Source organism: Phacochoerus africanus, chromosome 1, assembly GCF_016906955.1.
Source record: "Phacochoerus africanus isolate WHEZ1 chromosome 1, ROS_Pafr_v1, whole genome shotgun sequence".
NCBI classification, from domain to species: domain Eukaryota; kingdom Metazoa; phylum Chordata; class Mammalia; order Artiodactyla; family Suidae; genus Phacochoerus; species Phacochoerus africanus.
The window spans coordinates 81,414,306-81,430,006 of NC_062544.1; the positions used below are offsets into that span (position 1 = coordinate 81,414,306).

The window sequence follows — 15,701 nt, forward strand, 5'->3', positions numbered from 1 at the left end:
ATGCAGACGAGGTCTTGAGGTTAGAGCAAGAATATTGATCCCAATTCTGGACTCCTCTGGAGGGGAAAAAAAAAAAAAAAAACATGGGGGAGGGTCACCTGATGGGCAGTGATGAGATACCCATTTCTGCTTTCCAAGTTGTCATCAAGTATTTATCTTTCACAACTTCCTTCTATGAAGGAATAAGGACAGGCAGAAAACAAGGAAATCATTTGACACTTTCAGCATGTTGGCCAAGGATATGGCCTCAGCAACTTCAAACAAGTTGCTTCTTGGTTTTGTGACAGAAAGAGCTTTCTCAAAGGCTTTGGTCCATGTTCTGTTATTTCCAGCTAGAAATTCACGAACACACTCCACAAAATGATGATGATAAATTGTACCCTAGAATTACTTTTCCTTATTTCTAAACAATAAATAGAGCCAAGAACACTTGTTGCTATGAAAATGGTAAGATACAGAGTTCCTGTTGTGGCCTACCAGGTTAAGGACCCAGTGTGGTCTCTGTGAGGATGTAGAATCTATCCCTGGCTCCTCAATGGGTTAAGGATCTGATGTTACCATAAGCTGCAGCATAGGCTGCAGATGAGACTCAGAACCAGTGTTGATTTTGCTGTAGCGTAGGCCAATAGGTGCAGCTCCAATTCAAGCCCTGGCCCGGGAACTTCCACATGCCACAAGTGTGTCCCTAGAAAGAAGGAAGGAAAATGGTAAGATATTTTTACATTGGGGTGGTAGGAATGTCCATGTCTCCCTGCTCCTTCCTGTCAAGGAGGTTAATTCAGATCCTATGGAAGGGGAAGAGCACCCCACAGGTTCTTTCACAAATTTTGCACTAACCGTCCAAGAACACAACATCAGTATCCCCGGTTCTGCTCGTGACAACATCTGAGAACAGATCCCCATTCTGCCTGTTATTCCTTTTCACCATCCCTCACACCAAGTTCATTAGAATTTAAGCTTCCCTCATCCTGAACCACCCCTGCCATTCAACTGTAAGGATAGTTTTCTACCAAAACAAAATAAAGGATATATCCAGTGTTAGCCCATTTCACATCTTAGAATTCATCTGTCTGGTGCTCTTGGAAGAGAAATCAAACTTGCTTCTCTTAGCAAAAACTGAAGAAACAGAAAAGATAAAAAGCTTCTGGAGTTCTGGTCATGGCTCAGCAGAAACAAATCTGACTAGGAACCATGAGGTTGCAGTTTCGATCCGTGACCTCACTCAGTGGGTTAAAGATCTGGCATTGCCATGAGCTGTGGTGTAGGTCGCAGACATGGCTCGGATCTGGTGTTGCCGTGGCTGTGGAATAGGCCGGCAGCTGTAGCTGCTATCGGAACCCCTAGCCTGGGAACCTCCATCGGCTGCGGGTGCCGCCCTAAAAAAAAAAAAAAAAAAAAAAAAAAAAAAAAAAAAGTTGCCGCCCTAAAAAAAAAAAGAGAGAGAGAGAGAGAGAGATAATGAGCTTCTGTTCAGCATAATTTAACTTCAAATTCAGATGATTTGGCATCTGTCTTTAGGATGGCAGGCTTTGGGGCAGGACAAAGAGAATGCAGTGTTTTCAGTTAGTTTCATACAAATTTTGCTACATGCATGGGTATCAAGGCAGAACAGAATAGAACTTGCTCATCCAAAATGCCCAAAAGCTAGTTGGCAGGATGTGGAGGGAAAACAATCACAGGAGGGGCTCTGTGGGTCTCTCTGGCTTAAAACAGGACCAGGGTGCTGTTTCAGGGTAGAAAGGGATGTAGGAGCAGGATGTACTGAAACCGAGGAAGGTGAGAAGTAACACAGGCACAGACATGAAGAAGAGCCACTGAACAAAAGTCTTTAGTAATGGAACTGTCACTGTGGGATCATGAGCAGAACATTCCATGTGCAGTCAAGGCTTTGCTGGCAGGAGCTACACAAGCAGGACTGTCTCTTCCAGAAGAGTCCCACCCCTTGTGATCTCCTGGATGGAAGCCCCCCTTTAAATGAGGGGTGACCATGGTGATGGACATCACGCATCTGTACTACAGACAGCAATGACAGTCATTTTGCTCATTCATCGCATGTTTGGGGAGCAGCTACCAAGTGGCCCACATGCCTCGCACTCATGAGGAATAAAGCTGCAATTCCTGCACATGAGGACTTTAAAACTTGGGAAGATGGTTGTGTGTACACATCACTCACATAGGTGGCCCAAGATGGGTATATTAGAATCAACAAGATGCTATGAGGAGTTCCTGTTGTGGCTCAGTGGAAACAAATCTGACTAGCATCCATGAGGAAGCAGGTTCAATCCCTGGCCTTATTCAGGGGGTTAAGGATCCGTCATTGCCGTGAGCTGTGGTGTAGGTTGCAGACACAGCTCGGATCTGGCGTTGCTGTGGCTGTGGCATAGGCTGGTAGCTATAGCTCTGATTTGACCCCTAGCCTGGGAACCTACATATGCTGAGGGTGCAGCCCTAAAAAGAAAAAAAAAAAACCCAAACAACAACAACAACAACAAAAGATGCTGTGAAAACTAGAGGTGTCTTAGAGCTGTGAGCATGGCCCTTAGAGCCAGATACACTTGGGTGTGAATCATAAATCTGCAACACACTTCTCTAAGCTTCATGTGTAAAGTGGGTATAACAGCTCTTTCATTAGGTAGGAGGATCTAATGAAATCTAACGTATAAAGTGTGAGACATTATGGAGATGTTTATGGAAATGGTGACTTTGACTTGAACCTTGAAGGACAGCGATTTCAGATCAAAATGTTTCCTCTCTGAGTTTCAAGTTATAGGGTTGCAAAGTATTCCCAATATGAATTGCTTATTTTTGAAAGTGAAGAAAAAGATTTGGGAATACATAGGTTCACAACTGACATTTTTAAAAAAGTGGTTCTAGAATATTCCCTTTGTCATAAAAATCTTGTTTATATTCTGTAGCAAACATAATCATTCATTAATAAATCCCTCCTAAGCCAATTTCAAAAAATAGGTAAATAAGGAGAATGACTTCAGTGGGAATAGAGGCAGCAATACCAGCTCAGTGATAGTGTTTTCTTTTTTATCTTAAGAACTTAAATATACTGTTGATAAGGACTATTAGGGGGAATTTAATGCTTCATTTGTGTGTGTGTGTGTGTGTGTGTGTGTGTGTATGATTATAACTATATGTAGGGGACTAAGGTATTGATCTTTGGCAATTTCACCCCAGGGATTCAAGGAGTTGTGGAAGCCTACCAGAGTTGCCTTCCCAAACTCCAGCTCTATGGCCCCACCAACATCGCGCCCATCATCCAGAAGGTCGCAAAGTCAGCATCAGAGGAAACCAACACCAAGGAGGCATCGGTAAGGAGAGGGGGGTTCAGCCTACGATGGGCGTTTACCTTTTTCTCCTGGATATTCGCCATAGCACCCATCCTGTTCTGACAGTAAATTTGCATTTCTACCTGTGCGAGCTTAGAGAAATGACTTAACCTTCCCTGGTCTTCAGTCTTCTCATCTGAAAAATGGGGATAAGTATGCAGTGTTAACCTGAGCACAGGAGACAGTCCATGAGAGAACCTGCTATATTCGCTGGAGTGTAGGGCATACTCGTAATGCTCATACTTATGTTCTGTTCCTGGGAAGGAAAAAAAAACTGTCCAAAACTAAACTTGCTTTCCAGTGTTGTACCCAGACTACAGATGCAACTGAAGTAAAACAAGGAGTTATTCTTCCCTCTGGTGGTCAAGTGAAGTAATATAAAACATCTTGGTGAATATTTGTTTCATTTTCTTTTGGTGGTTTTCTTAAGAAAAATGCAAACCAAGGCTACAAAGCCAGAGTTTGATTTTTTTACCCTAATACATTAACATTAAATACATTACCATAATAATTTTTCTGTGTGTTACTGTTCAATAGCATTAATATGTTCCGTTTTTAGCTTTATAACCTTTTTTCTGATCTTGCAAGATATTACTGATGCCAGAAATTTTCTCTATGATTTTACCCTGGGTTCCAGAAAGAAAATAATTTCCTGCTCCCTTCATTTGCATGAAGAAAATGATATACTACTCCCTTCTCACATGAGTTCATCTGACCCCTTGTCCTGCCCCCGTTTTTTTTAGCTTCCTTCGTGTTAGGACAGCCAGGACCACCCTCCCATCTCAAAGCAACCTCTCCTCTGCCCATTGCAGCACATGCCTCAGTGCCTCAACTATCCAGGGACATTAACCTCGTATTTATATTCCCTTTCTCTCCCTATCATCTGGTTTTTGTTTTTTTGTTTTGTTTTGTTTTTTGTTTTTCCTTTCTACTGAAGACTCATTCCTATTAGCAAATAAAACAAAATATCTCTTAAGTCCAGAGCTCTCCCTTGACACCACTTGGCCCATTAGCTGCTGTCCCTTATTTTACTCTCCTTTGGAGCAAAATTCAGTGAAAAAGTTATCCATACTCACTGTCTCCATCGCTCCTCCCATTGGCACCTCCACCACGCCACCCAGACTTCCCCCCAACACCCTTCTGAAGACTACGCTTATCACAGTTAGCAATATCTCCATCTCACCAAACCCGCAGAAGCCTTGGAGCAAATCTGAATCCTCACAGAGGCAAGATTTAGGGATAGGCTTAGACAAGATCAATATTTTAATTTTATTTTTTAACTTTTTTTTGATTACCAGAACTTCAAGTTCAAATACTACAAATGATACCTTGCTCAGAAAGCCAATATATAAAGCATTTAATCTGCATGTCCTCAAACAACTCACACCTATAGGCCAGAAGCACTGACGCTTTTCCCCAGAGGTTTCTACTGTCTTTTTTTTTTTTTTCCCTGCAGCATATGGAAGTTCCTGAGCTAAGGGTCAAATCGGAGCTGCAACTGCAGGCCTGTACCACAGCCATAGCAATGCCAGATCTGAGCCAAATCTGCGACCTATACCATAGCTCACAGAAACGCTGGATCCTTAACCCACTGAGCAAGGCCAGAGATGGAACCTGCATCCTCATGGGTACTAGTCAGATTCTTAGCCTGCTGAGCCACCATGGGAACTCCTGATTTCTATTGTCTTTTGAACAGTGTGCAGTCCAGGACCCCTTATTACCACTGATTGATATGGGTCCTAACCCTGAACCTTATAAGCACATTCTGCCAGGAAGTCTGTAGCTGTGGGATTTCTCTATAATTTTGTGGAACTCTTCCGAAAGGAAAAAAGTCCTCTCCTTATGTGAATAGGACCTCAAGTACATTCAAAGCTATAGCGTAAGCATCTTCCTAGCCTGACTTTGGAAGCAACTGTTACTAGTAGTTTTATTGGAAATTTCCACCAGGGTTTTGATCCAGCAGTCTGCAGCCTTTTACCTTTAGCTAGATTAAACCTGGAAGGGTCAGATTCTAGAATATTGACAGTCTCTTCATACCAGGACTTCTTAACCCTTTTTGTTACATGGACACCACTAGCAACTGCTAAGGCACATGGAGTCCCTTCTCAGAAGGGGCTTTAAATGAGCAAAATAAATATATATATATCATAAAATAAACCAATTATATTGAAATGCAGTTTGCAAAATATCTTTAAATGTGATGTAGAAGTATTGAAAATACAGTGATAAAATTAAATTATGAGAATTAAGGGTTGGCCTAATAATTCTATAACTTCTAAGTAATATTGAATGTAAATGATATGTTGAGATATTTGCAACCACTGTAATATAACAAGAACATCTTCTGTGATTTCTATTCTTGACTCAGTGACAAGCACAGTTAAAACTAATTTTATTTGTTGATTATATTTATAATTGAAAAAATGGTGAATTTTAGTAAAAATAAACCTTTAATTTGCCCCAACTTCACAGACTAAGTTCTTTCAACTCAGAAGTCCACTGGCCCAGGTTAAGAACCCCTGCTCTAAATGAAAATTCAGCTACCTTCTACAGCCTGTTTTTCAATGGTTTACAAGCTAAGAATTGTTTTTACAGTTTTTAATGGTTGAAAACAATCAATAGAATAATAGTATTTCATGGCACACAAAGCTTATGTGACATTCAAACTTCAGTGTCCATCAGTAAAGTTTTATTGGAATACAGCCATGCCCATTCATATTAAGTACTGTCTATGGCTGTTTTCACACTAACTGGCCATTAGCAAGTTGCCACAGGCATCATTATGGTCCACAAAGCCTAAAGTATTTATTATAGCCCCTTTATAGAAAACATTTTCCCAACACCCTCTCTAGACCATGACAACTCTAAATTTCCTTGATGTGGCTGTGTAACTGTCAGGTTTTTGCTCCCGGAGGCTTGGAGCAGGTAGGGGAGATCCATACCTTGGACCATGAAGATCAGATCAGACAGAAGTTAGGGGAGGTGGAGAGTGGCAGAGGAGGGCACAGAGTCAGGAATCAGGAGGAGTCTCCATCCAGGTGTGGCATCTGCTATGGCCTCCAAAGCACACCAGGGAATCGTCACCCTGTGTTTGCTGCCCCTTCTCTCCATCCCCAAGCCACCAAGTTGCCTTCTTCTACCCTTTCTCCCTGTATCTCCATTACTTCACCTTTTAAAACCCTCCTCCAAGTTCCCAGACCACTTTCTTTATGAATATGTAAAACTTACAAAACTTAGATATGGGAGTTTCCATCATGGTTCAGTGGTTAACAAACCTGCTAGTGTCCATGAGGATGCGGGTTCAATCCCTGACCTTGCTCAGTGGGTTAAGGACCTGGCATTGCCGTGAGCTGTGGTGTGGTTCACAGACACAGCTCAGATCCCTCATTGCTGTGGCTGTAGTGTAGGCCAGCAGCTACAGCTCCAATTTGACCCCTAGCCTGGGAACCTCCATATGCCGCGGGTGCAGCCCTAAAAAGACAAAAGACAAAAAAAATAGATATGAATGAAAATTACAACTCAAATGAATCTGAAAATGATTCAGCTAGAACTAAGGGTGAGTAGTTAATGGACATGAAACAATTAGTGACATACTAAACTGTATGAAAACATTCAAAACATGTGGCCATCTTCATCATAGTGTGAATTTCCTCTCCAGTTGTATTTTTGACTGAGTTGTTTTCTTTAAAAACATGTTTTTTCAGAATTACAGAGAAAAATGGGAACTCTAGCACTGACAGACTTTCATGTATGATCCTCAAAACCAAATGTTTTCAACATGTGATTATTCTATCTAGCCTTTCTCCCTTGAAATATGGCAGCTTTGGAATGACTTAATTGTCCCACATTTACGTCCTGCAGATGTAGAGCATATTGCAAGATTAATACGTAGATGTCCTTTTGATTTGGCACAAGCAGCATCTCAGTGACCTCCTTCCCTCCCCTCTCACTGGGCAGGCTGTCATGATGCCTCTAACATCTGAGAACAGCGATGACATCCAATGGGCCTTCCCCCTGAGACCCAATGGTCCTTCCCAAACCCTCCTATGCTGATGAGTATAGAGCTTTCTCTCCATCTCCATCTCAGATGAGCCACCAGCCAGCCTGTCCAGCTAGGACTTAGAGCAGGAAGAGCCTTCTGCCCATATCCTTGGAGAAGAGCAGCCACCTGCGGACCACTCCCCAGCCCCCGGCACATGGCCTTCAGAGGGAGAGACCACAACTCTTGCCTCTCCCACTGGGGCTTTACTGCATTGCCTCACACTAGAAATACCACAGGAGGAGGCAGCAATTTTTTTTTCTTTGTCTTTTTGCTATTTCTTAGGCCGCTCCCGCGGCATATGGAGGTTCCCAGGCTAGGGGTCGAATCGGAGCTGTAGCCACTGGCCTATGCCAGAGCCACAGCAACGCGGGATCCGAGCCGCGTCTGCAACCTACACCACAGCTCACGGCAACAACGGATCGTTAACCCACTGAGCAAGGGCAGGGATCGAACCCACAACCTCATGGTTCCTAGTTGGATTTGTTAACCACTGCGCCACGATGGGAACTCCCGTCAGCAGCAATTTTAAATTCTCCATTACCACATTTTAAAAAGTGACTAGAACAGGGAAATTAATTTTAATAATTCATTTTATTTAACCCTATATAACTAAGATATTATTATCATAAGAGATAACCTAGGAGTTCCCGTCATGGCTCAGCAGTTAGTGAACCCAACTAGCATCCATGAGGATGCAGGTTCGATCCCTGGCCTTGCTCAGTGGGTTAAGGATCCAGTGTTGCATGAGCTGTGGTGTAGGCTGCAGACGCAGCTTTAATCCTGAGTTGATGTGGCTATGGTGTAAGCCAGCAGCTACAGTTCCGATTGGACCCCTAGCCTGGAAACCTCCATATGCCATGGGTGTGGCCCTAAAAGACAAATATATATATATATATGTATGTATATAACCTATGTAAATAAGTATTAATAAAATATTTTACATTCTTTTTTTGGTACTAGGTCTTCAAAATCCAGTGTGTGTTTTATACTTACATTGTCTTAATTCAGATGCTAAGCTACCATAAAGAATATTGATCTTTACTTAGATTTTATAAACAGATAATTGAGAAAGTGGATTCACATACTCATGGTTATTTCGAATGTCCTTAAGAGATGTCTAAGAACTCAGTTGTGTATCCAATTTTTAAAGCTAAATTTCAATTCATTCTAATGAAATACAGTTTAAAATTCCATTTCTCCTTTGCTCTTGCCACATTTCAGGGGCTCAGAAATCACATGGAGATGATGGCCATTGTATTAGGCAGCTTAGCTTTGGACTCTTGTAAACCTCCAAGCCAAAGAGGGTGATCATTAGAATTAACCTGCAATTACTATGCCTGCCTTTAGGTTCCATTCATCCTAAGTCTTCAGTCTTAGGGCTGTTAACACGGGCGCTCAGAAAAAGTCTGTAGTCACTTTTGCTGTGGTAAGTAGGCATTGGAGCCACCTGAGTGCGTAACTGGCTTTGTCCTTGTCTCCCACACCTCTCCATCCCTATCATCATTTGGTGTTTGACTGATGGCAGCAATACTTCATTCTGCTGATCCTGACCGACGGGGTCATCACAGACATGGCCGACACACGAGAGGCCATCGTCCACGCCTCCCACCTCCCCATGTCTGTCATCATCGTGGGAGTGGGCAACGCAGACTTCAGTGACATGCAGATGCTAGATGGCGATGATGGGATTCTCAGGTCACCCAAGGGAGAGCCTGTCCTTCGAGACATCGTCCAGTTCGTGCCCTTCAGGAACTTCAAACACGTATGCATGTACCGGGGGCTTCCTGTGGGAGAGCAGAGGTCCGCTATTTTTCTACCAGTGTTCATAGTGAAGCAGTGCAGCCATCCCCACCTGGTCCAGGCCACCTCCCACCCAGGACATATAGAGCTTGACTTGCTGGGGGAAGAAGTAACCTGAGTTGTGGATGAAGAATCATGCCAACTATGTAGCCAGCATGTCACTGGAGCCCAGCTTCATCCACATAATTTAGGGTCTCCAGTGCACCCAGGCCTTCCATGTATGGTTGTGAAGGTTGTTCCCTGCCCAAGGGTGCCTGGCTGAAGTAGCAAAGAGAAGCTGAAATCCAGCCTTTGTTCTCCTTATCAAGCCATGTGCCTTGGCAGAGGCCTGTGTTTGCCTTGGCAAAGTGTATTTTCAAATTGATAGAAATCTAAATCCTCTATAAATATATAGTCAGCTTCATCAAGGATTTATTTAGTTCATTAATGAGGGAACTAGCAAGATGACAAAGCTAGTTTAAAGGATTATTTTTAATAGTTGATTGTAGTCAATAGGGGAAAATGTAGGAATAAGTTTTCTAAGGCCGAATCAAAACTGGTTCATGACCAACAGGGTTTTAAAAATCCAACCCTTTTCTGATTCATACAAAAGTTCCCTCTGGGATGGTGGTGACCCTTAAGAGCCCTGCAGGGCCTCACCTGCTGTGTCTGGGAGTCCTTGGGGGCAGCATAGCTGTCACATACAGTCCCCTGTGTTCTTTTGTCCCATGCCCTTGTGAAAGCTCCCCCACAGGGTATGGGTGAAGGGTAATGCTGCTGCTCTAGCCCATCTTCAGCCTGCCCAAGGGGAGGCTTCCAAGCCCTCAGGTTGTCTGCATGGGACAGCAGGAGTGGCAGTCTCTCCAGGGAGGGATGTGCTAGAGCTAAATTCCCTGCAGGTATGTTCATCAGTGAAGCTACCTCCTTGCATGATGCCCAAGGGGAAGAGATGGTGTCCTTCCAGATTTTGATGTTCTGCCCTATTTTTTCAGAACTGACCACCACCCTGAGTGAAGAAAGAGCCAAGAGCTCACCCCCTAGGAGACTCATCAGCTTCCCCAAACCACCCTCTCCCTGCCCCCTACACACACACACACACACACACACACACACATACACACACACACACACACCCCCACTGGGCCATGCAAAGTTGCACCCTCTACCCCAGCCCCTCCTCTTCCTCACATACTAGCAGAGTGTCCGCTGTATGCAAGGTGCATACTGGCACCAGACCACAGCGAGATGAGGAGCCATGGGTCCTGGCCTCCAGGAATTTACTGGATAAGTACATGGCTGGGACCGAGGTATCCACAGAAAACTCCCACTCTAAGCAGCCTGTGGGTGGTTGAAGTGGGCTTCCCTGTGGCTACAGAACTTCAGAGGGAGAGAAGCAGCTGGAGCTGGACACGAGGAGGCCAGCCCTTAGTGGGCAGGGAGGTGAGGGGTACCAGTGACAAGGAAGTACCTGATCAGGTGAGGAAGGGGGTGTGCTCACTGTCCCTCTGGCCCAAGGTCCCAGCTCCCTGTGGACCACTAGAGCAGAACACCGGGAGCATAGCACCCACCTTATCTTCCTGGATTTCAAATGAGATACTGAGAACAACTTCATTATCCAGACTGATCTACTCTGAATTCAATAAACCATAAATAAAATGCAAGGTGAGGTACTGAGTCCATTTCATGCAGCCAGAAACCTGTGAATTGCTCCCTTTGTCTACTCCCCATGGTTTCTCAGAGCTTTGGACAGGGAAGAGGCTCTGAGCTTTGTGGTTTGGAGCAAATTACTAAAGCTCTCTGTGTCACAGACTTTGATCTGTAAAGTAGGGCAAATTACCCACACGTTGGAAGATTAGATGTGGTGCCTATAAAAAAAAAGCTCAGCACAGTACCTGGTCTGTGTAGGTGATTAATAAATACAGTTCTAGCCATTGTTGCCAGCTGTTTTTACCTACTTTCATATTTTTTGCCTTTTCCCAAGCTAATGGCCCTCCAAGCCCTCTTTGCTCGCTGGAACCACCAACACAGATATGCAAAGATCCGGCAAATCACTAGGAACTCTGCTGTCCAACAAAGTGGCAAAGGGCCATGGGTGGTTATTTGAATCCAAGTTCATTAAAAAATTTTTTAAAAACTAAAAATCAACTTTTCAGTCACACTAGCCACATTTCAAGGGCTTGGTGACAGCATGCGTCTGGTCATTACCACACTGGACAGCATGGATACAGAATACTTTTCATCATCCAAGAAGGTTTTTATTTGACACACTGTTCAGGAATATTTTTTGTCTTCAAATAACAGCAAATCCATCTCACAGTGAATTACATGAGTGGTTCTTAACTGAAGATGATTTTTCTCCCCGGGGACATTTGGCAGTGTCTGAAGACAATTGCGATGGCTACTTACATCCAGTAGGTAGGGGCCAGGGATGCTGATGAACATCCTACAATGCCCAAGACAGCCCCATAGCAAGGAATGATCAAATATATCAAGATAGCAATATTGCTAAAGTTGAGAAACCTTGGATTATATAAATACAAGTATGCTCATGTAGCTAGAAGTTAGGGCCTGGCAGCTGCTGACATTCCTTTTTTCAATGGTTCAATAGGGTTAGGGCTAGCAGAGATTTTTTTTTGCTCTTCCCTCATAATGATAAAGTGGTTGCCATATCTCCAGGAATCACGTTTTAGTTCATGGAAAAAAAGGAAGAGGAAAGAGAAACCGAGCCAATCATGTCTGTTGAAGAGCTTCCCAAGAAACATCCCCCAGGAAACTCTCACTTGTGTCTCAAATGATGAAACCAGATCACAGGGCCATTCCTAGATGCAAAGGAGGCTGGAAAGTGACATATTTGTTTTTCTAACCATTGTATGAGTGATGGCCAGAGAGAAAAGGGTGAGACATGACTCTTGTGTCTTCCCCGGTATACAAGTGGGCCATGATCTAACACACAACCCTGAGCAGTTATTTATAGAGCATTCATGGATGCCAGTATCCAGCATACTAAGACATCTTCAGAATGTGAAGGACCATTTTAGAAACACTCCTCACAGTGTTTTCAGATTGTTTTAAAGATATGTGTCTCTTACATTGTGAGCCTCCTAAAAAACTCTATGATATAGAATGAGTTCCTGTTCTTGCCTATTTTGTCTCTGAGAATCTCAGGGCTTAGCAAAATTGAATGGCTGAGTGACAAGCCACGTAGGAAAGAAAGAGCTGGAAACATGGTCATCTGGCACTTAGCCAGCCTCCTTTCCTTCAGGATTTTTCCTGAGAGACCTCAAACATTTGTTAATAGTTACTCTGCTTCAAGTTTTCAACCACTTCAGTAATTATTCATAATGAGGCTCATGCAATCTTACTTGCCTATGGGCTGGGTTAGTACTGAGTCCCAGGATCAGAGGTCAGACCCAGCTCTGCACGACCCCAGAGTCCCTGCAGAATATTAACTTCCACCTTCCTTTACCCCAAGGCATACGGTGGGTCCATAATGCTGATGGAGCAAAGGCTTTGTTAATTAGCATGTAATTTAAGACCCTCCATTACATGGCTGCAAGCTCATTTTCCAACTGAATGCCCCACCAATCCTGCATCCCCAGTGCACTTGCGTGCAAGCGCGCGCGCGCGCGCGCGCGCACACACACACACACACACACACACACACATGCACACAGACATGCACTTCCTTTAGCCCCATGGGGTGACTCACTGTCCCTGGAATAATCAAATGCCAACCCTCTCCTCCCTGTTTTAAAACATACCCAACTTAAACACCATCTCTTGGAAGTCTGCTGTAATTTCTTCCAAAATGACTTAGTCTCTTGGTTTTCTATGCTCTGGTCATATAATGTTTGTGACTCAAAAGCAGCACTTCTCAAACTTAAGTGTGCAGGGAATCACCTGGATGTCAAGTTAAAATGCAGATTCAGATTCAGTAGCTCTGGGATGGGTTTAAGATTCAACATTTCTAGTCAACTCCCATGCAATGAGATCTGCTGCTCTGTGGCATGATCATGCTTTGCCTCATAGGACGGTTCATTTCAGCCCCCTCAGGTTCCCCTCACATGACTGTAACTTCCCTAATAGCAAAAAGCATAGACTGTATAAATCTTAGCATAGTCCCTGGAACATAAATAGGTGTCTGGATTTGAATATAATTCAGACACAAAACTGAAAAGCACTTCTTTCTGCCATTCAACATTCACCCATCCTCAGATGTGAATAGTTTTATATTTTGAGACAGATATGAAAAAAAAATATAATTCTGAAAGTAAAGATTCATTCCCTAAAAATCTGACAGTTCTTGTCTTAGAATAGATGCTGGACAAGTACTGAGTGAATGAATGAATGAATGAATGAGACCAGTGGCTCAGAGCGGGACTTAAGTCCTTTAGGCTTGGATTGGATTGGATCTGGGTCGGATTCCTTTGGCCAGGTACCAAAGTCATGGTGATTTCTTCTTCTCTGCAGGCATCTCCAGCTGCCCTGGCAAAGAGCGTGTTGGCTGAAGTCCCAAACCAAGTTGTGGACTATTACAATGGCAAAGGGATTAAGCCAAAGTGTTCATCAGAAATGTATGAATCTTCCCGGACACTGGCTCCATGAACTCCACACACTTTTACAGCGTTCTGAAATACTATTCCTGCTAATATTTAATACTTTTACTCCTCTATTTAAAAAACACACGCACATAACACATTTAAAAATAGCACGTTTTGGTGATTTTTAACTAACTGACAATTTTTTTTGCATGTGTAGCCCCGAGGCCTGGATCTGTTAAGCCCTTGGATTGTTGAAGACTTTTTACAAAGAGACACAGATAATTATAACCTACTCTTTACATTACAGCATGGTCGCCCTGAAATAAAATGTAATCTGTATCTGTTTTTTATACAGGTTTGTTGAAATTTTGCTAAATTTCTTATTATCTTTACACTGTAAAGCATTTTGAAACATTTATTGGACGTTGATAGCCAAAACATATTTGGTTTTATCTGTTACAGGATGAGAGACTTTTTAAAATGGCAGATGCATGGATTGTATTTTGCATGTTTAAAATAAAAAAAAAAAACCACTATTTTTGCAGTTGTCATCTTTAATTCCTACATGCTGAGAATGGTCTCTCCACTGAAGATGTCATTTATCTGCCTAGAGGTGGTCTCCCTGAAGTGGGTCTGGGGCACCCAGTCAGCCCTTCTTAGACGTTCCTGTGTAAATAGATCTTCACCAGAATATCTTGTTAAAATTTAGACTGTGGTACAGTAGGTCTGCATGGGTCCAAGATCCCACAGCTCTGACAAAGACCCAGTACAGGCCCCCTGTTTATGTCAATCCTAGGAATACCTCAAACCATCCTCAATAGGCCCAAGACAGTGGAAACTTGTTATGGCCAAGGGCCATGCAGTGTAGCTCTCCAGAGAGAGGCCCCACAAGGTTGATGTTTCGGCTTAGTGGAGGGCTTCTTTTATCACTCCTGAGAGCAAACTCTATCAGCACAAATGCCTGAAATCATTGTTTGGAGTGGAGGTTTTTTGATATAAAATGCCTAGTCTTGAACCGGAAGAATGAATGTTTACTTGTATAATCTTTTTGCAGTGAAATGGACAAGTGTTTTAAAAGCATAAAAGACACTAGATGGAACCCACTTTTGGTCAGAGAGATGGAAAAGTAAATCACAAGACAAAATAGATCTATTTGCTATTTGCTCAAGGGAGAAGTATTAACAAGAAAATCAAATGCTTTGTACAATTTCCAGGGTTATAACTAGAGATCCTAACCTTGCAAATACATGTTGGCTGAAAGCACATTTGGAAATGATGATAAAAATGAATGACTGAAAAAAAACATAAATATTTAAACTGTATCATTTTATGAATAAATGGGGTACTTACAGAATTTTTTCTAAGAGCTATAATCTTGTTTCTCTTTTCAAGGAAATTTCTGAACAGTGATTTATTTCACATAAGTGACTTGGCCTCAGATTAGGAATAGCTTTTTAACAGTCTTGTAGAAACATGTGGATCAGTGTTTGCAACAGACAAAGAATTAAAATCCTTAGACTCAGTCCTACAGAAATAGTTGGTGGGTGTTTATAACCCAAAACAAGGACATGAGCTCCCATGTCTATGGGCCAGGAACATGGCACTCAATGGATGATTAATGAATGAAGAAAAAAAATAATCAAATAAGTGAATGAATGAAAGAACAAATGAGTGGACTTGTTAATGTGCCTCATGATCAATATTAAATCCACTGTGGATTTTTTTTTTAATTTCTTAAAATTTTTATTGAAATACAGTGGCTTCACAATGTTGGCTTATTTTCAGGTGTACAAAAAATGAATCAGTTATATGCACACACAAACACACACATATAACACATATACATATATATATACATATAATATATATTACGTATCTTTTTCTGATCTTTTCCCTTCTAGGTTATTACAAAATATTGGATATAGTTTCCTGTGTTATGCAATTGGTCCTTGTTGATTTTCTATTTTATATATAATAGTATGTATATGTTAATCCCAAACT

General features: G+C 42.4%; 1 protein-coding gene across 2 annotated transcripts in view; it reads left to right on the top strand.

The window, feature by feature from the left end:
• CPNE4 (copine 4) overlaps positions 1-14,467 on the top strand; it is a 592,772-nt gene extending 578,305 nt beyond the window's left edge. The window contains exons 14-16 of one of the 2 annotated variants that reach the window (XM_047768207.1): positions 3,187-3,320; positions 8,906-9,142; positions 13,630-14,467. In XM_047768207.1, coding sequence (XP_047624163.1) covers positions 3,187-3,320; positions 8,906-9,142; positions 13,630-13,764 — 506 coding nt within the window. In that variant the 3' untranslated portion in view covers positions 13,765-14,467. The remainder of the gene's footprint in view (positions 1-3,186; positions 3,321-8,905; positions 9,143-13,629) is intronic. The other variant, XM_047768218.1, reaches the window with a different exon arrangement.
• The last annotated feature ends 1,234 nt before the right edge of the window (positions 14,468-15,701 follow it).